Raw genomic sequence first — 26,863 nt, forward strand, 5'->3', positions numbered from 1 at the left:
AGAAAAATGCGTTTGAAGTTTCTGCTCTAAAAATGAAAGAAACAATTTATTTTTTCTAGTCACACTGAATCGTCGATTCCAGCTCCATACAGTACGTTCCCTGCAGTAATTTCGTTGTCTTCGGCTTCTTTTTTTCAAGTCTCTGTCTTATTCTGGCTTCTTTACTCTGCATCTGAGCTTCTTGTTCGGCTTTGGCTATCCGAGAGTTGTATTAGATAAGCAGTATTAGATCAGAGGAGATAAAGGCCTATAATTTCTACAGTTTTGCTTCGATTGACTTGAAAAATTGACACAGCATTCTTGAAATGTTTTACAATAAGAAAATAAAAAAATAAAAAAAAAATCGATTTTTTGAAAGTGTTAGACCCTACTCCCCCCTTAAAGCTATAAATATGCAAAGCGTTGTTGTTTTATTTCCCATGAAATATGCAAAGCTTTAGTGCTTATGATTACTTGCGAACAACGCTACACTCTACACTAGCGATTGCTAGTTCCACTAACGGTTGTCAATACGCGAATTGCCGTATCGTGAGTTTCAACGATTTTATAAGCTATTTAAGATACTTCTAAAAATCACCGGGCATAAAAACGTCCACGGCACTTTATAGCATAGGCAATAATAATCCGACCATTGCTTTCATGTGTTTACTTCCAAAAACAAGCTATTTTGAACATTTTGTACAGTTATTTTGAAACAAAGACCTCTTGTGACGAGTCTTATAAGCAAAACGGAACAAAAACGATATAACTTTGTTTGGTTGCCGGCTTGTGATATCAGTTGGCAAGTCTGTTGTTTCCTGGGCCGATGTCCGCGAGTTCGAGCCCAAGAGTAAACATCGAACACAGTTGTATCGGATAAGTTTTTCAATAACGATCCGCCAACTGCAACGTTGATAAAGTCGCGAATGATGGTAAAATGACTATATTCGAAACAAAAACAAAAAAAAAATAAATTGTTTGGTTATTTTGACTGATAATAAATTCAAAAATCGCAGGGCCTAAAGTTATTAAGCCGACGTTCATGTATGTATTCCTTAACTCATGAGGCTAAATCAACATGGTTTATCATCTATCTTCTCTATATAACAAATCGTTGTGCCACGACATATCACCTATCTAAATTACGTAATTCCAAATTACGTGATACCCTAAATATTACATTAAATTCATTAATATAAAAGACTGTTTTTTGGTTCAAACGATCTTGAAGTAAAAGAAAATTAACATTTTACGATTTCCCTAATGTTGCCATACAGGCCTCAAGAGGAATCTTCCATCTCTGCAACCCGAATTTCTTTTGTAGTACCTTTCGTCAACAGTGAAACACTATCACTGAAACAAAAAAAACAAAACAAGCACTAGCGATACAACCAAACGAAACGATAAGCGAACCGAAATGAATTTCTCGTTAGATTATACGGCAAAAAGGTGCCCGTTTTACCCCCTTGTGTATGATCATTTCAACACAAGTCAGTCAGTTAAAGTCAAAAGAAGTCAAAACAGCGGGACATGTCCGCTATTGAAGGACATATGACAACCCTAGGAATAACTAGCGGGAAAAAAATAATTAAAAATCGAGAATCCATACTGGTAGCTACAGTAGAAAAATGAGATTCCGTTGCCTCATTCGTCATTCTCAACTGTATAATAATTATTTTGAGTAATAGAGGACTAAATAACTTTTCCCAAACTCTCATTTTCATTTGTACTACAAAGTAATCAGTCATTTCGAGCAAACTCCAAAGGTGGATAAAAGAAAACGTGCCTTGGATCGGTGAATGAACTTTTGATGATATTGCTGCTGCCTTTGCCAGATTTATGAATTGTTCCGTTTTCACAAAATTGATTCCCACTCACAGCTTCAATAAACAATCAAAACACATACGAGCCGGTTGAGTGCTGAGGCAGATTAAACGCGAACGACGACGTTGAACGTGTTTCGGAAAATTACTTTTTTTCGTGTTCACACAAAAGCATAACAACACAAACTTTCATTCCTTGGGCAGCCGCTGAAAGCTGTTATCTGTAAGAGCACATCGAATGCAACCGCAGATCGCGCGCCATACACGAGTATATGTAGTAATGTATGAATAGATAATCACCTCTTTCCCCGCAAAACAGAGAATGGCTGAATAAAAGTCCACCGCAATAGAGCACGCGCGTGTTTCCGCTTTACTTATATTTTTTTCTCACTGGGTCTAGAAAGATCCTACAGCCAGAGGAAAACGAAATTAACCATTTTGCGCTAAGTCTCCATGCATAAGCTTAGAAGGAAAAAAATCAACGAAAAAAAAACACAATGCTCGATTCAGGCGGAACATTTTCCGTTCGGTGCCAGATTTCTCCAGAGTGCCTCCTTTCCAAAAATAAAGATCAGAGACCCATCTGGACTCTATTAAAAAAACATTCCTACACAAAATTACTGCAAATCGTATGCTTGGTCACGAATGTTGTTTGGTTTTGATTCTTATCTCAGATGAGTTGTTTTGCATTATTGTCCATCAGGAACCGAACACTTTTGCTTAAAGTGTTGACAGTTTCCCCCGGACATTCACCGGAATGTTTGCGCGTGTCCAAATCTTGAAAGGCGTGAAAGTGATGAATCTCCCGAAACCAATCTACACTTGGTATCTTTGTTTAGGTTCGCGAGACAATTAATTAATCTTAACTCTCCAGGTTCCAAATGTGTCCATTATTAATTTTTTTTTCGGGCAAGCGTTTTGAATATCTAAATTAGTGCGGTCATTTGTCTGGGCGGCTGGAGGAATGTAAAAAAAAAAACAAGAAGAAAGGGTGAGAACCGAATCAGACTTTTCTCATGTAAATTTTCCCTTCAATGAAGACGACCGCGACGCCAAGTCTTGGAGCTCGGAAGATGGAAGCTACGTTTTGTTTTATGTTTTCCATCCGTTTGGGTGCATAACTTTTCACACCGGCAACTATTTTACCAGCCTCGTTGGGAGCATATCTGGGAGGATGACGCACCGGCGGGTGCCTTCGGGCCATCAGAAATGATTTATGGGGGACCACCCCGCTCGCAGAAACAGACACAGACAAACCCAGGGTTGAGTCTATGGCTTAGGTGAAGTAGACTGACTAAACTACATCACATTACCGTTTTATGGGGTCGTTTTTTCTCCCCTCATTTTGATCTGCCAAATGAAGACTGATATAGATACGTTTAGGAGGTTTATGTAGTTATAGTGAAGAATGTAGTCGCCCTTTCTGTGGCGAATGAAAAATTTCATCTGGGATTTGCAGTAACACGACACTATACAAGACAGGAAGTTTGTTGTGCTGTGTAGGGAAATTAGTTCCCTTCCTTTTATCTAGATATCTGAGGGCTAAGTATCTGCCTGTTAACCTACTGATGGGACCCTCCGCGGATCTCATGAATGAAATTTTGTATCGGTTGTGACACCCATCTTCTCATGCATGTAGCTTTATTAGAAGTAATCAGTAGTAAAATTCTGTTGAGGGACCCGTTATACGAAATGCAAGCAAAACAAAGATCTACAACAACGGCAAAGAGGCAAATTAGATTAGGTTATCCATTGACATTCTCTACCGTATGTGTACTACACAACATATATACAGAATTTTCTGATTTGTACAGTTTTTTTAACGTCAATACAGTATTCTTAATGGTGAATGATAGCCACCCGCATACTAAAAAATCATATCTCAAACAGTCTCTACGATACAACAACGGTTTCAGAAATAGTGATTGTATCTGTAAACGTAGCTGTTCTTCTAAACTTTACTTCGCCAATGATAACAACGAAATATGAACGTTCATGTGAACACGTGCAATGGTATCTGAAAAGGTGATAGAATGATATGAACGATTTCCTTCAATTTTTCTTTAATCGTGAAACTGAACTCTAACCGTAAAACAAACCGTCCATCCCTTCTTAATAATAATAATAAATATACGTATAAGTGCATAAAAGTTTATTTCGAGAAAAACGCTTTAAAGTTGTTGTGTTTGGCCATTTTGCATACATATATTTTTCGAAAATTTGTTTTTTGCTCTCGATCGTAAAAGTATGTAAATAGAATTTTAAAAATCTGAAAAATTCACCTAATAGTTTGCAATTCGAAGAATCGTTTGGCATATATAACTCAAAATCGACCATTTTGCCACTTACCCCTTTGGCTCTGAAGGCCTCATATTTTAAAATCTTGCGGTCGAATTGAAACTATAGAAACAAGGTAATAATCGATATTCTTTTAAATCATAGTACTTGAAGAAAACTCCAAGATTCTAGCATTTAGCTCATTACTTGCTAGCATCCATTTAAAAAAATAGTACGTGTTACACATACTATAATATATTTAACATATTATGTAGATATAGGTAATTACCCTTTTCTCAATAGATTATCGTCGAGGAAGAATTATTATAGTCATCTCAAAACGGGTGAGAACTTATGAAATCCATAAATCTGGCATCACTGGCTAGCTTAGCGCGCTTTTTCAGAACGTTTTGTTTTGTTTTTGTGGTGCATGCAAATTATTCGCGTTTTCGGGATATTCGTCGGCGTTTCTGGCCTGGAATCGATTACGGCTTGACCCGAAAATTGCCCGTAGAAACAGCTTCTTCCACTTACAACAAGGTTCTCTGTGCAACAAGTACCTGAACGGCTTGAGGCGGAAAAAATCAAATCATGGATGAGCCATCCTCCAGCAGCCGGGCCCACTTGTGTCGGCTATATTTGCTTCCCTTTAAGCTGCCGGAAGATCCCGTAAGTTTAATGTTATTTAATCCAGCAAGAATTGTTTGCTGACTGCAATTTTTTTTATTTCAGTTCCCCGCACAATTGTAATCGGAAGAAGGATAGCGCTGGAACTATACGATAGCGCCTTTTCGCTGTACCTATAGCCGGATGGAACCGTGTCGTTGGCGAGCTCTACTATGTAAATGGACTTGCAATTCCAGACGGGTGAGTTCGTAGCCGGTTGGAACAAAGTTCATTTTCCGCACACATACATCGCCCTAAGGAAGGTGTAAAGGCCCCTGGTAGCGCAGAAAAAAAACGAATGCACCTACAAATTCTGGGCTTCTTATTCGTAGCCGATTGATATCCAATAGAGTGAAAATGTAAGTTAATCAAATAAATAAATTTAAAAAGTCGAACAAAAATGGCTTCGTAAAAAATTCGAAAACCCTGTATAAAAATATGCACATGTGTGCGTGCCACTTTCCTGATGTATGATTCCAATAAGCGTAGGTATACCTTCAAAAGATACGCTTTGTCAAATCGTGTTATACATATTACTGCAAATGTTCTGTTACAAGAGAACGTTAATAATAACTGTATCGAAAACAGTTAGATGACCAGAATATGTTTTCCACGAACGATTCATGGACGTTATCTCAACTGTTTGTATAACAGTCGCCCCATGCAAATGTTTTAACAGTTTTAAACAGTAACATAACTTAACGCCACATTCAACAGACCGTCGTTTTGGAATTCAAGATAAGTGCAATGTTTTTTATGGTTCCAGATATCATTTTCTAAACGTTTTTTACGCTGTTTCTTATCGTTTTATAACTACAACAGGAACTGTTATGTTACAATATTTTCGTATTCGGGCAACTTTAAATAGAGTAAAGACTCAAATCTTTATGTCGCATGAATTTCAAAATTCATGTGAAATCTCTTCTCCTTGAGCATTTCATCTAGGATATGGTGGTATTTTAGAATGTCTTTTAAAAAAAATTTAGGCACAATTTTCCCGTATGTTTGGATAACGTGCCGCTATAAGGCTCACTCCCATTCTGTAATTCTAATTTCAGACCTGATACAATTCGCTCAAAACAAATTAAGTTTACGCCGTCAGGTTTTCAAACTCAAAATTCATTAAAAAAATACATGATTATAACTGAATTAAGAAGATTTCTGATAGTCTAGATGAGATAAAAAAAAGTTGTCTTCATGATCCAAGCACTGATTTGAAATTAACTCATTAATTAAATTTTATCGACAGAACTTGAAATCAGACGTACTACATCTCGACAATCACTGAAGCTAATACTACATTCCATATTTTTTAATTACTCAACGTGTCATGAAAAGTACAAAATTGGTATTTTTATAGTTTTTAATATACTCCAGACGTAAACTATTAGATAAGAACTTTCGAAATAAAGCCTGGTTTACACTTTCTGTGAAAATGAACGTGAAAAACTCTCTTTTTTTCAAAAACTTAACAACGCGTCACAACTAGTGTTGATAAAATAGTGAAATCGATGGGGAATGGAATAGAAAGTAAGAAATTCAACTGGTCTTGTTGTTCAAAACCTTCTAGAACTGTTTTTATTCCGTTTCTCCCGGTTTTCACCGCGGAATTTTCATCATGGCGGGGGAATCAGAATAGAAACAGTTTTAAGAGGTTTTAAACATCAAACCAGTTTGATTTTCATCTTTCAACAAATCCCTATCGATTCCATCATGTTACAAAAACCAGTTTAGTCGCGTGTAGTTTGAAATAAAAATATTTAAGCAAGATCTGAACTCTTGATTAAAATATGTATAATAGATAGGTTAAATATCTGTTTTATTATTAATGTATAGATTTATAAGTTTATCAGTTAATAAAAGTCAATTTTAAATTTCTACACGCCATATCACCAAAACTAGAAATGGTAGATAAAATGTGGATGATTTGAATTGAGGTACCCAAAAACTTTTTTAATCAGTTAGTAAAACACAGGCAAAAACGATTTTTCCTCGGATAATCTGAATTGAATCTTCAAGATTCGTATCACCCATAACATACATATTTCCCGGTTAGGGTTTGACTTTTTATACTGAATCCAAAGTTATTGGTTGGTTATTGAATCAGATTCAAATTTCTCAATAATAATTTTGTAATTAACATTCAGTTCTTTTCATTTATTACTTAATTACAAGTTTCTTTTCTATACACATATTTGAATTTTAAGAATTCATAAATGAAACTGATAAAATTCACATAAAAGAAATTAGATTCGGAATTCAGGAAAGCATTCAAAATTATTTCGGTAATCAGAGTTAGAACATAAAATCATTGAGGGCCAAATCCCTCGCATTTTGCTTTCCACCTTAGACAATTTTAAAAATAGCTTGAAAGTTTAATATTTAAAATGGAAGAATGTCCAACAAAATGCTCATGCTCAAAAATGAAAAACTTTTAAAATTTGGACGGTTTTGGAGATTGGCACAAATAAAAATCCACTTTCCTTCTAAATCTTGATATGCCAGTTTCTCAAAATCTTTTATAATTTGAATGAGTTCGTTAGAAAACATGTAATTTTAAAATCATTTTACCATTGCAGTTTTATTTTTCATTTCGTTTCTCACTAGGTTACCATTAGTTTACTAATTTGCATACTTTTAGGGTATGACTGCAAAAAAATCCACTTCATTGTTTAGTAGGAATAAATCCAGCCAGACCCCAAAACAGAAAAATATGTATTTTTGTACTTTAAACTTCAATTTTGTTTACCTTTTTGTTTCAAAACTGAAATTCAGAGTGAAATTCTAAAAGAGATTGAGAAATTGGAAATATCGGCATTTTAAGATTTATAAGGAAAATGGATTTTTATTTGTGTTGTTCACTGTATAATGTTCAATTTAAAAATACTTGGATTTAATTCCACATCTATGTATATAGTATAGAATAGTTTTGATTAGATAACTAATAAGATCACTAGATCACTACCGGTATGAAATGACCTTTCTTTGGCATATAGTTTTATTGCGATAATCTTCCGTTAACATACTCAAAATTCAGTATATAGCCGAATTTAGGTGTTATAATAGTCTCATAGTATGCAGATTGATAAAAACTTCTAAAAACAGCTACCTTTGATAGTCGTCAAAAATTCTGTGTATCGTGATTTATAATTCCAAAGATGCCAAAATGTCACAAATTACGTCAACTTTCCAATTCATTTTTCAAAAACTTTCTACTATGACTGGAACAGCTGTGGCGTTTATTCATTAAAAAGTAGGGGAGAGTGGGGTAACATGGGCCATGGGGGAACGTGGGCCACTTCAAATATCTCAGCTGTGTGTTGAGATAAAAATCCAAATCCAACTGTCATTGTCGTCGCTTTGCGTAAGATTGTTTTTCTATATGTTTTTGACATATGTACGTATCATATGATTCTTTTATGAAAGTAGCCTAGAAAAATGTACTTTTATAATTAAACAAGTGTCGTAATCTGAGGGTTTTTCCTTGTACCGAAGGCCGTCTTCTCGAGGTCGCTTACTCCGCTTGATGTTTACTTCACAAAATTCGATTTAAGAATGATCCGATTAGCACAAGTGCCGTTCTATTTATAGGTAAAAGTTACCAAGCAACAATGAACGCAATGAACATTTTTTCCAATCAAAGTAGCCAGATTTTTTTAAATTCCGTATGTTGTTCACTTGTCCATCAATTATTAGTGCGTGTTGAGAAACTCAAAGTGATTAAATTACGTTCTTTTTTTCTATCATAAATTATTTGATTTTATATTTTCCATTATCTCATATTTCCTACAATACTTCCCTTCTGTACTCTCTCAAGTATCATGTCGTCAAAATTAAAATGATTTATAAATTTAAATTATATCCATCATTTTTTTTTTTTGCGAAAATATTTAGTTTTTATCAAAATGCTACAAGCATAAAATAAAGTTTTTTTTTCACTTCTCAATCGGAGAGGTTTCTACTTCCAGCTGTCTTCCTTACCATCGGGGAAACATGAATGATCTTTTCACAAATGATTTTTTTATAGGTTCGGCCATTTAGTTTTTCAGAACTCTGATTTCAATCTTCTGCTTTCTCATAGGAGAGAGATAACCATTTTCTTTGTTTTCATCATAAAGTTTTAAATCTTTACATCCGAGTTCAACTTTCTGTCTTCCGCCTTCTCAACGGGGCACAAATGTGCCTTTCAATTTCATGTAAGAGTTCAGCATTCTCCATTAGACTTCTATCTGGGTCTTCTGTCTTATCATCGGAGACAAAAATAAGGCTTTCTGCCCCTTACATTTTTGATTCCACGTTAGAGTTTCTGTCTAATCCATCAAAACTCTATCTTGATCTTCCGCCTTCTCATCAGAGACACAATTGAGCATTTTTCTGCTCTTAATACATTTAATTCAATTTTAGAGTTTCTACCTTCTCTATCAGAACTCTTTTGCAGTCTTCCGCCATATCACATAAATGTGGTTTTCATGATTCATCAAACAGTTTCTGCCTTTTCCATCAGAACCCTATCTTGGTCTTCCGCCTTCTAATCGGAGACACAATTGAGCCTTTTTCTTGATTCGTCCTAGAGTTTCTGCGTTTGCCATCAGAACTCCACAAACTAATAACTTCGTCTTTCCTACCGAAGCTATTCCAACAAATATCGACAAAGTAAATTTCGTCTTTACTTTCGAAACTCACTTTTCGTGGTTTTCCATTCTAACTGAAAAGTTCAAAACAAAACCCGAAAAAAAGATTCAAACTCTTTGTTTTTTTTATGTTGAGATTTCTTCCTAAAAGACTTTTTTTTTTCAAGTCTTCATGAAGAAACCTATCGGTAGATCCGTAGGTGCTGCCGACTGCGCCATTGTCGTAATCTGAGGGTTTTTCCTTGTACCGAAGGCCGTCTTCTCGAGGTCGCTTACTCCGCTTGATGTTTACTTCACAAAATTCGATTTAAGAATGATCCGATTAGCACAAGTGCCGTTCTATTTATAGGTAAAAGTTACCAAGCAACAATGAACGCAATGAACATTTTTTCCAATCAAAGTAGCCAGATTTTTTTAAATTCCGTATGTTGTTCACTTGTCCATCAATTATTAGTGCGTGTTGAGAAACTCAAAGTGATTAAATTACGTTCTTTTTTTCTATCATAAATTATTTGATTTTATATTTTCCATTATCTCATATTTCCTACAACAAGCACCCGCAAAATTGCATCCGTGCGAGACCTCAAGTAAATAACAAAAATATGCTCATACGCTTATGATCTTGGTTTTGTCATGTTCTTCCACGTGGAACAGGAATTTTTGATGAAACATAAAAAGGTCACACAAACGCAACCAGTTTCCAAATCATTGCTTGTGGGGAATCGTGGGCCACATTTTGTGGGGTATCTTGGGCCACCTATATTTTGGTGTTTTTATACACGTTCTGAACCTAAAATACGTTATCACTATTTGTAAAGTTTTCTTATGCCAAATGAAGAATTATGAAAAATGGTTTGTCCATCTTTTCTAATGCGATAGAGACGAACAAAAATCCTATTTATGGAATTTTGCCGAAACGTTCGCGAGCCAGGTTTCGATCATACACAACGTTCTTTTTAATTTCCTAATCTGAAATTGCTAGGAAATAACTAAATGAATTATGAAATTTCAGTTTCGGGTCAACCCATAAACTTTTCACGTTATCTAGTTAATTTGGATTTAGTGGCCCAAGTTTCCCCACAGTTTTTCAAAATCCAAAAATAATTACTTTTTTTTAAACAGTCAAAACTCGGGAAATTTATGTATTTAAAAAATAACAAAAAATGTCTAATGATACCTCAAAAATGAAGAAAACCTTTCCATTTATTTTTTTCGTTTTATCTTTTCTAATAAAGAAGTTATGAAACAAAGAAAAAAAGTGGCCCATGATACCCCACTCTCCCCTACGGTTTTTACTTTTTTAAACTTTCTGCGGCCAAGATCTTAATAAATTAAAAAAAAATTCTTTATGTAAACTTCAGATTTCTAAGGCATTAAGTGAAATTTAATCGAGCACTTAATAAATGACTTACAGCTGAACATTGTCTGAGAATTATATTTGAGTCACGTTAAAGGTTTACCAAAACCATAAATTTTGTAAAAATCGTTTGAAAAACAAGAGTTTATCGGAAAAAGTGTTAGGGGTCATTTGAGCCCCGGCGTTATAAATAGGTATATACAAAATGTCGGTATGCTAAGTGTTAAAGAAAATACCGTTCTATAGTTGTGACATTACCAAAACAAACACTCATAAAAGGGATCTCAGTGGAAATTATTTTTTCCTAAAAAAGACTAATTTACCTCATGTTCGAAGATATGGTGGCAAGCATCTATAGGTCCTTGTCCTAGTACTTGCTCCTGGCATTATCCTATATCCTTTTTTCTAGTCGATGCTTTCGTTTTCTTACCATATAACTCTCACACTATTTGTTTCAAATAATCAAGTTTTTATTTATTTTTGACTCAGTATTTATGTATTTTTTTTTTTTTGAGTTCATGTTAGATGTAATTTTACTGTTCATTTAAAACGGAGTTCTTACGCTATTCAATTTGAATTTTGTGTTGACTTTTTGTTTTTTTGATATTGTTATGATATCATTATATACACCCACAACCGGTATTAACAATAGTTCTAATAACTGGCATTATCCTTCCAGCGCAACTGCATTGCATTCAAGGTTGCCGAAATCACAGAAAAATCTATAATTTTACAGAGTTTTGGACAAATTTTTATCACAGAATCTGTGTCACAGAACACAGAATTTAAGAGATACTTACAGATTTCACAGATTTTCTAATGCTCCATAGCTTGTTCATTACAAATGATAAAATGGAAAAATAGATGTTATGGTTTTCTACATTTCTAACGTATCATAAGACAATTTTTTGAATTTTTAATAAGTTATTTTCCCGAAGTTCTGACTGTTTAAAAAAAGCAATATTTCTTGTATATTGAAAAATGGTGGAGAATGCTGGACCACCAAATCCAAATTGACCAAATAGCATGCAAACTTTATGAGTAGACCCAAAACTGTGATTTCATTCATTTCTTTATTTCAAAACAATTCCAGATGATGAAATAAAAAAGAATGTTATGTATGATTGAATAGTTTCGAAAACTTGGCTCGCGAACGTTTTGGCAAAATTTCGTATAAAAGATTTATGTTGACAGAATATTTTTCAAAACTTTTTATTAGCCGTAAGAAAGTTATGATTGTGTATAAAAACATCAAAATAAAGGTGGCCCAAGATACCCTACATTATGTGGCCCATGCTTCCCCACAAGAGGTGATTTGCAAATTGGTTGCGTTTTAGTAACATATTGCCAATAAGTTATTGGATATTCATCAAAAATTCCTTTTTCATATGAAAGAGCAAAACAAAACTGAGATAATAAGCATATGAGCATATTTTTTTATTATAAACTACAGATTTCCCACCGATGCAATTTTCGGGTGCTTGTTTAATAATGTAAGTTAATTTTATTAGCTAGTTACAAAATAGATGCATATGGTGCGTTCATAAGTCAACAGCATATAGAAATATATGCTAACGCAAAACGACGGTGACACTTGGATTGAGATTTTTATCTCAAGACACAGCTGAGATATTTAGAGTGGTCCCCGTTTCCCCATGGCCCACGTTACCTCACTCTCCCCTACGAATTTCCAAAATTATAAATTTTATGTCAACATAAATTTTGGATTTCTAACTTTTTTTTGAAAAACATGGTTACTGGTAATGTTATTTGATTGTTCTTAAACAAAAAGTAAAAAAAAGATCATTTTTTCATGACTTTTCAAAGAAATTTATGCTATTTCAGTGCTATTTCCATCACAAAAACCATCACAGAATTTCTGGGTGAAATCACAGAAAGTCAGAATTTTATTTCGCAAAAACACAGATTTTTTTGGCAACATTGCATTGCATATTAGACTGAGTCGATTTGGAGTCATTTTTGAATTTCTCAAACCCTGGGCTTCTTTTTTGTCCAAAACTCATCCATGATTTTTTGCAGAATTTTTATGTGTAGACAATGGAAAACCAACCGAATTAACCTTCAATCTGCTTCAGATTAGGAACCGTTCACTAATTACGTAAGCACGATTTTGGAAATTTTCAATCCTACCTAGTGACAGAATTTAGAATCAAATAACAAATGGTGAAAGAATTCAGAATTAGAATGGGAGAAGCCTAGCTAGGTATGTCAAGCAAAATAAAATCGACATGGGTAAAATTCTTGGGAGACTTCAACGAAAGTTAGCACAGGAACTCGCTCTATATTAATTTGCAGTTTTCGTTATCGCACACAGTCAATAAACATAGAACCAAATAAATCGTTTTGCAAAAATTACTAAAAATATTCTAGGTATCTAAAATATTTTAGATACTTCTGTGGAACCGTTGAAAATTATACGATAATCACACGCGATTGTCATAAAAATCACCAAGTATTATGTGTTGTGATGAGGTGCTTTCAACTGCACATTATTTCTAATTAAAATTTTACAACCCGGACTGTTGAACACACGCCTATCAAACAATATAATCTTTGTGGCATAGGTACCATTCCCTGCAAACCTGCCGCGTGACTGTAATTTAAATGAAAGCAACCACCTGAGTGCGCCATCTTTCACATGAAATTATGTTTAGGCAGTCACACAGATGTTGTTGGATGCTGTTAGCTGACTGACTGACTGACTGATGCTTATCGGGAGTACTCTTCCCAGCTAGATTATTAACAGAAACAGATGTCTCCGGTGAATGAGGTATAGCAGGTATCTAACGTACGCCATGTAAGTGTTTTGCCATTTCTGCCATGGTGCTTATCAGCGGGGAATCATCAACATGAATGCACTTGTTTGATTTTGTTAACCATAAAGACATGTGTTTATTTATGGCCACGCGAGATCTCTCCTCCGGTGAGCGATAGAAGTGGTGGAAAAATTGGAAAGCTACGGTAAACTGACTGCGATAAATTTCATTCGTACGAGATATTTAGATAGATTCGTTTTGATGGGATTGTTGATGGAAAATAGGGGCACAACAGTTGGTCAAACAAATACCGCGTCTCTGAAACTTGGAATATAAAATCAGCCTATCAATAAAATGTGGAGCAATTCAATGTTTTTTATGAACTTCGATTCAATTATTTTGCATTGTTTATAGAAAAAAAAAACAGTTGCTTATACACAATGATTTTTTGGTCGTTAATATTAAAATGGTTGAGAGATGAAATTGAATTTGTATTTTTTGTCGATTTTGTTATTTTTGTCATTTTCGAAATTTTTGGAATTTTTGAAATTTTGTCATTTTTGTCATTTTTGTCATTTTTGTCATTTTTGTCATTATTTGTCATTTTTGTCATCTTTCTCATTTTTTGTCATGTTTGTCATTTTTTTCATTTTGTCATTTTGTCATTTTTGTCATTTTCGTCATTTTCGTCATTTTTGTCATTTTTGTCATTTTTGTGATTTTTGTGACTTTTGTCATTTGAGTCATTTTTGTCACTTCTTTCATTTTTGTCAATTTTGTTATTTCTGTCATTTTTGTCTTTTTTGTCATTTTTGTTATTTTTGCTATTTTTGTCATTTTTTTTTTTCATTTTTGTCATTTTTGTCATTTTTGTATTTTTTGACATTTTTGTCATTTTTGTCATTTTTGTCATTTTTGTCATTTTTGTCATTTTTGTCATTTTTGTCATTTTTGTCATTTTTGTCATTTTTGTCATTTTTGTCATTTTTGTCATTTTTGTCATTTTTGTCATTTTTGCCATTTTTGTCATTTTTGTCATTTTTGTCATTTTTGTCATTTTTGTCATTTTTGTCATTTTTGTCATTTTTGTCATTTTTGTCATTTTTGTCATTTTTGTCATTTTTGTCATTTTTGTCATTTTTGTCATTTTTGTCATTTTTGTCATTTTTGTCATTTTTGTCATTTTTGTCATTTTTGTCATTTTTGTCACTTTGTCATTTTTGTCATTTTTCTAATTTATTTCTGTCATTTTTGTCTTTTTTGTCATTTTTGTTATTTTTGCTATTTTTGTCATTTTTTTTTTTTTTCATTTTTGTCATTTTTGTCATTTTTGTATTTTTTGACATTTTTGTCATTTTTGTCCCTTTTCTCATTTTTGTCATTTTTGTCATTTTGATCATTTTTATCATTTTTGTCATTTTTTCTTTTTGGCCATTTTAGGCCATTTTGGTCATTTTGGTCATTTTGGTCATTTTTGTCATTTTTATCATTTTTGTCATTTTAGAAATTTTGTCATTTTTTGTCATTTTTTATCATTTTTATCATTTTTGTAATTTTTGTCATTTTTGTCATTTTTGTCCTTTTTGTCATTTTTTCTTTTTTGTCATTTTAGGCCATTTTGGTCATTTTGGTCATTTTGGTCATTTTTGTCATTTTTGTCATTTTTATCATTTTTGTCATTTTAGAAATTTTGTCATTTTTTGACATTTTTGACATTTTTGTCATTTTTGTCATTTTTGTCATTTTTGTCGTTTTTGTCATTTTTGTCATTTTTGTCATTTTTGTCATTTTTGTCATTTTTGTCATTTTGATCATTTTTATCATTTTTTTCTTTTTTGTCATTTTTGTCATTTTTGTCATTTTTGTATTTTTATCATTTTTATCATTTTTGTCATTTTTGTCATTTTTGTCATTTTTGTCATTTTTGTCATTTTTTGTCATTTTTCTAATTTTTGTCATTTTTGTCTTTTTTGTCATTTTTTGTCATTTTTCTATTTTTTGTCATTTTTGTCATGTTTGTCATTTTTGTCATTTTTTGTGATTTTATGTCATTTTTGTCATTTTTGTCATTTTTGTCATTTTTGTCATTTTTGTCATTTTTGTCATTTTTGTCATTTTTGTCATTTTTGTCATTTTTGTCATTTTTGTCATTTTTGTCATTTTTATCTTTTTTGTCATTTTGGTCATTTTGGTCATTTTGGTCATTTTTGTCATTTTAGAAATTTTTGTCATTTTTTGACATTTTTATTATTTTTGTCATTTTTGTCACTTGTGTCATTTTTTTTGTTATTTTTGTCATTTTTTATCATTTTTGTCATTTTCTATCATTTTTGTTATTTTTGTATTTTTTGTCATTTTTGTCTTTTTTGTAATTTTTGTCATTTTTGTCTTTTTTGTCATTTTTGTCATTTTTGTCAATTTTGTCATATTTGTCATTTTTGTCATTTTTGTTATTTTTTCCATTTTTGTCAGTTTTGTCAGTTTTGTCATTTTTGTCAAATTTTTCATTTGTATAATTTTTGTCGTTTGTCATTTTTGTCATTTTTGTAATTTTTGTCGTTTTTGTCACTTTTGTCATTTTTGTCAGTTTTTTCATTTTTGTCATTTTTGTCATATTCGTCGTTTTTGTCATTGTTTTATTTTTGTTATTTTTTTCATTTTTGTTCGTTTTTTGTTTTTATCATTTTTGTCGTTTCAATAATTTTTTTGTCATCTTGTCTTTTTTTCATTTTTGTAATTTTTATCATTTTTTCCCAAAACAGAAACTGTTTCTCCGTTCAAAGATAGTTTAGAAATGTTTTTTCTCGATAAATTAGATTTTCAAATCTATCAACATTCTCTTCACAACGCATGTGGTTGAAAAATTTCCTTCCCTAATCGATTTCGATTCCCGCGCTTGGAAAGTTACCGACCATTATCATCCGGCCATTAAATTCCGCGGCCACGGTTTGAGGTTAATTTTATTTTTTAGGAATGTTTTCGAAGGAGGGGCACTTCAAACATTACCAAAGCTCTACATACACGCATAGGAAGGTAGACCAGACCGCCTCTTATCTACTTCGAACGATCACTTTTATTTTTTCCTCGCCGGGTGGCAGGAGTGGATCAATTTCGAATGCCCATATTTGAAAGAGCTAGGGGTAGAGAAAAAAGTTCATCGATCCACCGATCGGTCAAAGTGAATCAAATGGATTTTCGAAAATTGGAACCGGCTCGATTTGATTGCCGGGACCCGGTTTGTTCTGACTGATTGATGATCAAATACTAGATGACGTGGTCTAATAAAGATGGAGATCACTTTGGACGGGCTGCTTTTACACTCTCGTTTTTTTTTCTTTTGGATTCAGAAATCTCTTTCCGATTTCTCTCCTCAGAAATTTATACAATTTTACTTTAAATTAAACTGATTGAAAATGAGTACCGACGACAGACAGTTTTATGGCGCTTATCTGGCTGCGGGTGCCATAAATGAGGCGAAAATTTATGAGCCGTGAGAAAAATGGGACCTAAGTACTGCAATTATCATTTCAATATTTTTATCGCTAAGATAAAACAAAAATCTCATTAGCTTCGATGATAAACAACCTACTTATCCCAAACTATTCAAACTTGAGATTTTGGCCAAATTAAACAACGTTTTTTTTCGTTTTGTTTTCTTTTTTTACAGTTCCACGTAGCAGCCCCGGCAAACGAAATTTGGCCGGTGGAGCGACCGGATGGCATGCCCCACATCACAGCCCTGGAAGTCATGTGCGGCAAAGATCACATGGACGTGCACCTGTCGTTTTCGGCGCCATTTGAGGGCATCGTTAGTTCGAAAGGTAAGAAGACTCAAATGGGACCCCAAAATTAGATAAATATTGACACAACTCTTTATTCTCCCAACTATTGTTCAGGACAACACAGCGATCCCCGGTGTATCTACGTGCCGCCCTCGACCAGTAAGACGTTCTTCACGTTCCGGATTTCGTACTCCCGGTGCGGTACCAAGCCGGATCTAAATGGGCAGTTCTACGAGAACACCGTGGTCGTTCAGTACGACAAGGACCTGCTGGAGGTGTGGGATGAGGCCAAACGGTTGCGCTGCGAGTGGTTCAACGATTACGAAAAAACGGCCTCCAAACCACCGATGGTGATCGCCGATCTGGACGTGATTCAGCTCGACTTCCGAGGTGGGTATTTTTTTTGGGTTTAAAGGGCGAACACGATTTATTGCGACACCGAAAATGGCATGCCAATTTTTTTAATAATGTTTAGAATCAAACCAAAATTTTAGGCTAGTTTTATACATATATTTACTTCAAAAATCAAAAGAATAGTTAATCGATGGAGCCTTGAGTGTAAAATTGAACGCATTTTCGCTTGATGCCCTCCTTCAAAGGCTTTACAGTGTCATCCGGTACCAGTTTCTTAGTTTCTTTTTTCCCCATTTTCTTAACATGTCCTTCTCGTCTTTGACTGTCTTTTAGCTCTTGCGAAGTTCTCGCTTCATTATTGTTCAGTACTGCTCCACCGGGCGCAGCTCCGGACAGTTTGGCGGGTTCATGTCTTTTGGAACAAAATGGACAGAATTGGCCTCATACCACTTCAGGACACTTTTAGAATAGTGGCATGATGCCAAATCTGGCCAAAATATCGAAGCTTCGTCGTGCTGCTGCAAGAACGGAAAAAGGCGCTCAGATTTGTAGATCTGTCCTTTTGTCACGAAAGGCTCACTCCTCAGTCCGCAAGAGCAGATGGTCTGCCAAAACGAGATATTTGGAGGCAAAATTCGACATTTTCATCTTCTTAAATTTGAAAAACTCCAACCCCGGAATTTGCTTAATACCGTTTCGTCGTCCATCACACAGCAGCCATATTTTGTCAGCATTTTCTCGTAGAGCTTCCGTGCCCGAGTTTTAGCTGTCGATTGTTGTCGCTCATCACGGTTTGGGAAGTTCTGTACCTTGTATGTATGTAGTCCAGCTCTCTTCTTTGCATTCTGGGCGTAGCTCTGCGACAGCCGATCTTTCTGTTCTCCAGTCCCGGTTTTCTTCCAGCTCCTTTGCCGTGGTCCAACGTCAACGGCTCCTGGAACCGCTTCAACACTCTGGAGATGGTTGAATGGTGAATGTTCAATATTTTTCCCAACTGCCGGTGCAACAGGTCACGAAATTCCAGGTGTTTGGAAAGAATTTGCTTTCTCGACTTGCGTTGGTTCACCTCCATTTTCGTTGAATCGAAAAACACGACTTCGAGTTTGACAGCATGTAAACAATACACATCAATGAGAAAGTGTGCAAAACTTGGTTGATTTTAACCCAATTATAGTAAATGCCCTGTTGAATGTGTCGCAATAATTTCGTGTTCGCCCTTTAGGGTCATGATTAGATTCATAATCTAGATTTGAATAAGAGTCATGGGAAGGATCTTAATTAGGGTTAGCATTAGGATTAGAATCAGCATCGGGGATCAGGAATCTTCAATATAAGATACTTAAATACAACATTTTACAATTTTTCCAAACCGTTTTGACTCATTACGACTTTGTTGGCATGATGGATTCTTGCATGAAAAACATTAAAAATCAGTTAAAAAAAATATTCCGACTGCCATTTTTCTCAATGGAACACTACGCCCCTGCATTCGAAGAAAAATCTAAAACGTTAGTATGCCACCGTCTATGCTCCGATCAATACTGGGGCACTACCGGTGCAAAACTGAGCGCATAAACGAACAAAAGACAGCAAAAAGTGCACAACTGGTAATGACCTGCACAGAAAAAAAATCTGAATCCTAAACAGCACTGAAATAGAAAACCTTTATTATTACATGACGTGGAACGCGATTTATTAATGTAAATTTACAAAATAAAAAAAGTGGAATCCTTAACAGCACTGAATTCTAATGACACGAACATAACTTGACACGGAACACGATTATTTGATGTAAATCTACATCACATATGATGTAAATAAAAAGAAGCATCACATATGACGGAATTTTCAATGCGAATTCAATATTACACGTCTCAAATATTTTACATGTCTTTCATATTTTACACGTCTGTTGAAGTTTATAGACGTGTAATATTCAACTTGCACTGAAAATTCCATATATGTGATGCTTTTTTTTCGTTACATCATATGTGATGTAATATTACAACATTTTCGGGTCACACAAAATTCTTAACAGCACTGAATTAGAAATTTCTTAAAATTACACGACATGGAATGTTATAGGACATTGAATTTGAATTTAATTAATATTTCAATACACTGAACGCGATGATGTCATGTAAAAATACAGACTGTCGAAAACAGGCACACACAAATGTCAACAAAGTGTTGCGTCAAGTCGTGCCCAACAGTATTTTAATGAAGAAGGTTTTCCGCGATTAAGTTAATCAATCTTGCTGGTTCCTGGAGATCTTCGAGAGGCAGGAATGGGAAAAGGACCATACAGAAAAATGTAAACCAACTGTTAGGTCAAGTCGTGCACCAAAGTATTTTGTCTAAGCATTTTCCTCGCGCGTGAGTAAGCTTATCGGTTTTGATGGTTCCCGGAGATCTTTGAGCAGCAGGGATGCGGTTCTGGAAGCTGCTGCATGATACCAAAATTTGGATCCGGTACTTAGGGGAAGAAAATAAATGTGTGAATGTGGCTCCTAATTAAATAAAATTGTGAGATGAAAAAATTTTGATGCTTGATAAAATAAATTATATTACAGTAATTCCTCGATATAAAGCAACGAATTTTTTTTTTCGTTGCTTTATATCGAAATTACGTTATATCGAAACACTACTTAAAATGGTCCTTCGGAGCATCGATAGTGATCGTAAATGTGAAAAAGTTGATTCTAAATCCTGTTTGTACGGATTAAAAGCGGGCTACAGACTACACAACATTTGTACAAATGCGATGAAATGCGATATATAGAAATGTAATACTTTTTACCTTTAAAAATCTTGGCTTCAATGCTCTAATCGCTCCTGCTTTGCCCAAAAGCGCCATCTGCAGACAGTTTTGTTTTTTTAGCTATTAATTCAATGCATTCCTTGACGTTTAATAATTGTGATAAATGTCACCAAATAATGACATTCTGATATGATAGGCGATTAAAACCAGTAAAAATCTGATTCAGTTAACCGTCCTTGAAGATATTTCAATCAATACAATGTAAACATGGCAAAAAAAAAGCTTTGCAAAAAACCTCAGTGTCCTTCCTTTGAACCACTATGGCTGATGGTAAATCACGTATAATTTATCATTAAGCTTTTTTAAAGAGTTTTTCTAATGTTCCGCTATTTTCGGCTATGTCTCGCTTTTTTCGTGAAATGTCCCGCTTTTTTCTGAAAGTATCTGGTAAGCCTACCCTAACCTCACTTCAGCTTAAGCAACTTATCTGTAGGTGCAAATATAGTCATTAAGTTTTGAAATGGAGATACATGCTCTAGGCTGGATTTTCAAAAGCACAACAGCGACTATCACAATACTGAAAGTACTGGAGTTACATTTTCAACGCTTGCGCTCATTCGCTCTTTATGCCTCTGAGAATATACCGCATGGCTCATAAACAACATTATTATATTTTTATGATAAAAAAGTATTGAAATTAAACATATTCATTCAAATAAGAAACATTTTTAAAAGTTACGTTATATAGAGGCAAAAGTTGCTTTATATTGGGTTACGTTATATCGAAGTTGCTTTAAAAAGAGATTGCTTTATATCGAGGTATTACTGTATTTAATAATAAAAAGATTTTATTTTCATTAACAGCTGAGAAAATTCCATTATTTAATCATAATAACAATAAATAAAATAAAACAAATTCCAATTGGAATGTTTTTCTTTTAAGATTCAGTGGTTTTATAATTTACATCTTTTTTATTATACACGTTGCAAAATTTTACATCATTTTTCATTTTACACGTTGCAGAATTTTACTGGCGTGTAATTTCCATCAAGCACTGAAAATTCCGTCATATATGATGCTTCTTTTTATTTACATCACATGTGATGTGATTTTACAGATTTTTTTCGTTGTGTGTGGTGCAAAACTGAGGATAAACGAATACAGTATAAGTGAAATCTTCATACAAGTCTGAACTTGGAGATTTTTTGATGATCCATCAAACTTTCACCTAATCTTAGTTGAGCTTTCTATTGATCGTTTCAAATTTTTTCAATCTTTTTCAGGCGACAACGTCGACTGTTGGATGGAGATACAGCAGGGCAAGGGTCCGTGGGCTCCCGCCGTCAGCGGAATCGTCCCGCTGGGCTCGACGATGACTCTGGTGGTGGCGATCAACGACTTCCGGGGTGAATTCGATATGCGGGTAAAATCGTGCATGGCCTCGGATGGTGCCGGTCACGTGATCAAGCTGTCGGATGAGTACGGCTGTGTGCTGCGACCGAAAATGATTTCCCGATTCTTGAAGGCACGCGCTCCGGACGATAAGGCCTCGGTTATCACGTATGCATTCTTCCACGCTTTTAAGTTCCCGGATGCGTTAAGCGTACACATTAAGTGTAAGGTTGAGATCTGCCGACATGGATGTTTGGACCATTGTCAGCATAGTGGAGCGGTAGGAGGAGCAGGAGGCAAGAAACATCACGACTTATTGGAACGAAAGGACACAATCGATAACCATCAGAACAGTAACGATGTACTGCAGGACTCCAGTGAGGACGACTCAGGTGCCAACATTCAGGACGTATTCTACGATGACATTATCCACACGGATAAGAACTTCCAGCAACAACCGCCACCACCACCTCCACCATCGATGATGAAGAAAGCGCCGATGCCCGCGATCCAAAAGAAGAAAGACAGCGGCTACCTGCAGTACCATCACCATCACAACCGGGACCCTCTGGACGAACTGGAGTCACTGTTCTTGAACGATCACTCGATGATGCCCGCCGAGATGTTGAAGAAGCAATCGCCTCAGATGCAGCAATCGCCACACCCTCAAACTCTTCCCCAGAAGCAGTTGCCAAACAAACCAGTGACCCTGGACGATGAGAAATTCCCTCACGGTCCACGACAGATGGATGCCGAAAAACGCATGGGACTGCCGGCAGTTGCTGGCCCTCGTACTCTTAATCTGGACGATGAAGACGTCCAGAATCCGAAGTACGTCAACGAGGTTCCAAAGAAACGGCAGCGTCGATCGATCAAGATCACCGATAGGAAAGTTCGGTCCACCGATGTCGGTGTGAGTGGAATTTACGAGGTCATTTCCGAAGCCGATCTGGCCTTCAACCCCGACAGTAAACAGGAAGCTGTTACCGTATTCCAGGGTAAGATCACCGAAGAAGTAGTCTACGGTATCTGCATGCCCGTACCGGGTTTCAGTATTTTGTTCATTCTGGTAATTTCGGCGACAATCATCTCGGCTTTGGTGGCTGGATCGCTACTCTATCGGTATCAACTGCAAAAAGAACTACTGGCTCAACAGCAGAGTGGAGCCGCGCCTGGACACCTTCCCCCGAATAACTTCGCCACCTGGATGACGCTGCGATTATTCCGATCCCGGCACCACCAGGCAACTTCTCTGGGCGCTCGGAATCCTCTGGACATCAGTACGACGGCTCAGTGAACGAACGATCGGTCGAAACATGAGTCAGGGATCGCATTTGATTGATCACCGAGAACACATAATGCAGTCTGTCCAGGTGATGGTGATCGACGATGAACATAACCTCAACGATGACACCCCCAATAACACCAGCAAAAGTGGCGTCTGCTGATGATGATCGTTCATGTCAGTTTCACTCTAACCCTACTTTTATGTGCTCACGCGTACTTTTAAGCCCCCAATTGAATCATCATTCTTCTTTCGGGTTCATTGCAATATTTATTTAAAAACATCACTCTCATTATTTGATCACTTTGAACAAAAGAAAAAAATCATACCGACTTACTTGTAGACTCAAAAAGAAATTTGAAAAGGGACGCGAGGCGAGAGTCTTTGAAAAAAAAAACGAATTTGACGATAGTAGCACTAGTTAGCAAATTTGGCCGTTATGTATTAGTAGTTGATTATTTTGTACTTGTTTGTTTTAGGGCTTTTACGAAAGCTTGAATAAATTGAATTCTTTTTAGAATAAAAATGTCGACACGGCGCGGAAGTAATTATACATAATAAAATAACAAAAGCAAGCACAAAGATTACACTAAATAATTGAAGAAAAAAAACCGGACAGCGATAGCGGATAGCTTATTGAGTTATATAGGACTGTTAGGTACCGGAAATACAACAGCGTCATAGAAAAGGGTCACAGGAAAAATCATCAATAATTTGTTTAATTTTGTTTTAAAAGTCAACCCTGGTTGACTGACAGTTAGTAGCGATGTGTGTTTGTGTTTCTGTTGGAAACGCCAAGAAAAAATGCTCAATATTTAGCTTTTTAGTACTACAGTATAACAAACAACACACAGCAGAAGTGCGTAAGTTGGTCAAAACTGACCAAGGATGCCTATTTAAGTTATTTAATTTATTCTACATATGTACGTTTGTTCTACTAGTTGATCGGTTTTGTGCATTTGGGACGAGAAAAATACAATCGACCGTGCTGCAAGATATCAACTATTGGAACAATCATCCCCCCCTACCCAATGGTTAGTACTATAAGACGAAAGAAAATCCGTTTTGTAAAGACGAAGGAGTTGACGATGCGATGGAAGACGTTTTGTTATGAGCAGTTAACAAAAACACAGTATTGTATAAAATATAACCACGCCTGTTTCTATTGATCCGAACAAACCCTTAGTTATAGGATAGGTATATTTTTGCTTCGAACTCATAGTAGGTACATGTTTATAGCAATAGCTTCAAAGTTTCTCTTGGCAAGTTATTCAATCTTTAGCTCGTGGAAAATCAATATTTTTCAAAAAAAAAAGTACTCTTTCTTTTAAAGTATTATGTGCCTAAACACCCACAATTGTATGGGAATTTCATAATTTTCAAAAATCCACAAAACTAGAGAAAAAAAAATCTTCAAAATTTTATAACTAAAGCTTAGTTCTTTTAGAAATGGGACACTTTCTTTTGCTAATAGCTCGTTTACCAGTAATCGGACATTCAAAAATTTGACAGCATTTTGTTGCCTGTCAAAATTACTATCCGACCTGTTTTTTTTCAAAATTTAAAATTTACGCGTTTTTGAGATATTTACGATGCAAGAGAAAAAGGAAAAAATAATTTTGCACAGTTTCATTCAAAATCCATCATTATCAAATTGATAGCCGACAAAACCGTTGATCATTCAAAGAACTACTGTGTGTGAGTGGTGGAAAAGTAAGGAAATACTGTCAAAAATGTCCACAAAATTCAAATCAACCATTGGGGTGAAGGATATGATCGGCAACTTCGGCTTAGGATCATCAGGGAAGTCAAGTCTCATACCAGCATTTTTAATTTTCAATAAGCGAAAAATTAAGGGTAGATCTCTGAAATTTCCAAAAAAATATTTCTCCGATAATCTGTGTGTTGCGTCTTAATGAGACATTCAAACCTAACCAAAAACACAAATTTTATACCAGATCCACAGCTCGTAAGCTGTATATCTGGTTCCGAGGCTATGGGACAGATGATTTCTGATGAACGACAAAACTTATGAAATACCCTATTTTGAACAAATTCCAGCGTTTTAATCATATACCACTTCTGCTCGTGGCAAGGTCCCGAGTATATAAAAGTATGTATTTGCTTATTATTTTGTATAAAATATAATGATTTGCCAAAATTCTGCTCCTGTGGAGAAAACAACAATTTTCAAAACAAAAACTATGGTTTTCACTCTTTTCAAAAGCCTAAAAAGAGTAATCTTTTATGTACCCTTCGCAACCCACAATCTATACTAACCGATTATACTTTAAGTTCAATCTCCTCATGGTTTTATTTCGTTATTGCCAGATTTTGCCAGCAGAAATTCCAATGAAAACGCTCAAAAAGTGGCTCAAAAATAATCAAATTTGTTAATTTCGAAACAGCTGTAGACACTAAAATGGCCTCAATTTCTTTTAAAAGAGAAGTATTGGTCCGAAAAGTATCAGAAATTTAAGGAGGGGGATGTAGCCACCTAAAATACAGATTAGACGAAGTATTAGTTTGAAAAACTGATCGTTATCATGACTGAAAAAAGTATGCGCTGGCCGAAGGGAGGTACCAAGAATAAAGTAGAATTTATTCTTACAAAAAAACGATAAATATTTTTTTTTAAATTTTTTCATGAATTATCATAAGATTACCTTCATTTCCTTCATAAAAAGTTTTAAGATCAAACGAAAGGTTTTTGAGATACACGCATTCGTAACTGTCCCATTTCTAAAAGAACTAAGCTTTAAACGTTGGTTTGTAGACGACGATTTATCATTAACTTTCGGAATCGAAAAGTTATTCTTTCTCTTCTCAAAAAAAACCCGTAAGATCTGTCAAAAGTTGAGTGAAAATTTGGCTGCATCCCACTTGCACTAGTGGAAAACCATCACCAAAATGTGTGTATTTCGAAAAAACTGGAAGTTTTTCGTTTCCGATCAAATTATTGAATTCGAGCGAACTAAACATAACTGTGCTCCTAGGGAAAAAAGGGGTTTTGTTTACTAAATAGTACCTATTTGTCCTACAATCGACTTGAAACGATAGTTTGATTTTTGTAGAATAGATTTGCATCGGAAAATTTTCGATTTTTTCAATAGTTGTTGTTTTTTTAAGCGTTTAGTGATGGGCGGTAATTGGTGTATAAATAAAAGTGTGGGTTCCTAATTACCGGTCACGCACAATTTCTTTGTTTTTAACGCATGTATTGTGTCAAAAGTGTAAATTGTAAGAAGCATTTAGTTTGATTACGTTAGAAAATGATGTTTTATCGCTGAAAGTAACCGATTACTTGAGGCTGTTTGCCGGGAATCATCATTTTGTCAGTCAACGCACTTTGTTAAAATTTGTACAAAATTTGCGGGAAAGATTTCACAAAATGTATTCTCTCAAGATCCAAAATATGGTTTTGACAGCTCGTGACATCGACAATATTAAAAAGAACAGTTTCTGTGTTGTTAGATAGTTTTTCCTTAAGAAAACATTATCGATACCCGAAAAAGTCGAGTGGGCGGTAATAGGGCCAGTTGAACACCTCAACGTTTAGTTAATTATTTTTAAAAGCGTACATTTTTCGCATTCCACTAATTTTTTTATTTAAAGTAGAGCAGTTTTGAGATGTATTGGAAAAGAAAGCAAACAAAAATCTGCCGTCGTTTTTTTATTACACATGTTTGAAGTTGAAAAACCGCTTAACTGGGCGGTAGATGGTGACATGATGGTATTTTGTTTTTCGTTTCCGGTCAAATTATTGAATTCGAAACTG

At 35.0% G+C, this 26,863-nt stretch overlaps 1 protein-coding gene across 1 annotated transcript in view; it reads left to right on the top strand.

Annotated features, from left to right (window-relative positions):
• LOC129739551 (uncharacterized) overlaps positions 1-24,233 on the top strand; it is a 98,429-nt gene extending 74,196 nt beyond the window's left edge. The window contains exons 4-6 of the mRNA XM_055731030.1: positions 17,178-17,331; positions 17,407-17,682; positions 21,692-24,233. Coding sequence (XP_055587005.1) covers positions 17,178-17,331; positions 17,407-17,682; positions 21,692-23,097 — 1,836 coding nt within the window. The 3' untranslated portion in view covers positions 23,098-24,233. The remainder of the gene's footprint in view (positions 1-17,177; positions 17,332-17,406; positions 17,683-21,691) is intronic.
• Positions 24,234-26,863: the final 2,630 nt, after the last annotated feature.

Source organism: Uranotaenia lowii, chromosome 1 (genome assembly GCF_029784155.1).
Source record: "Uranotaenia lowii strain MFRU-FL chromosome 1, ASM2978415v1, whole genome shotgun sequence".
Lineage (NCBI taxonomy): Eukaryota > Metazoa > Arthropoda > Insecta > Diptera > Culicidae > Uranotaenia > Uranotaenia lowii.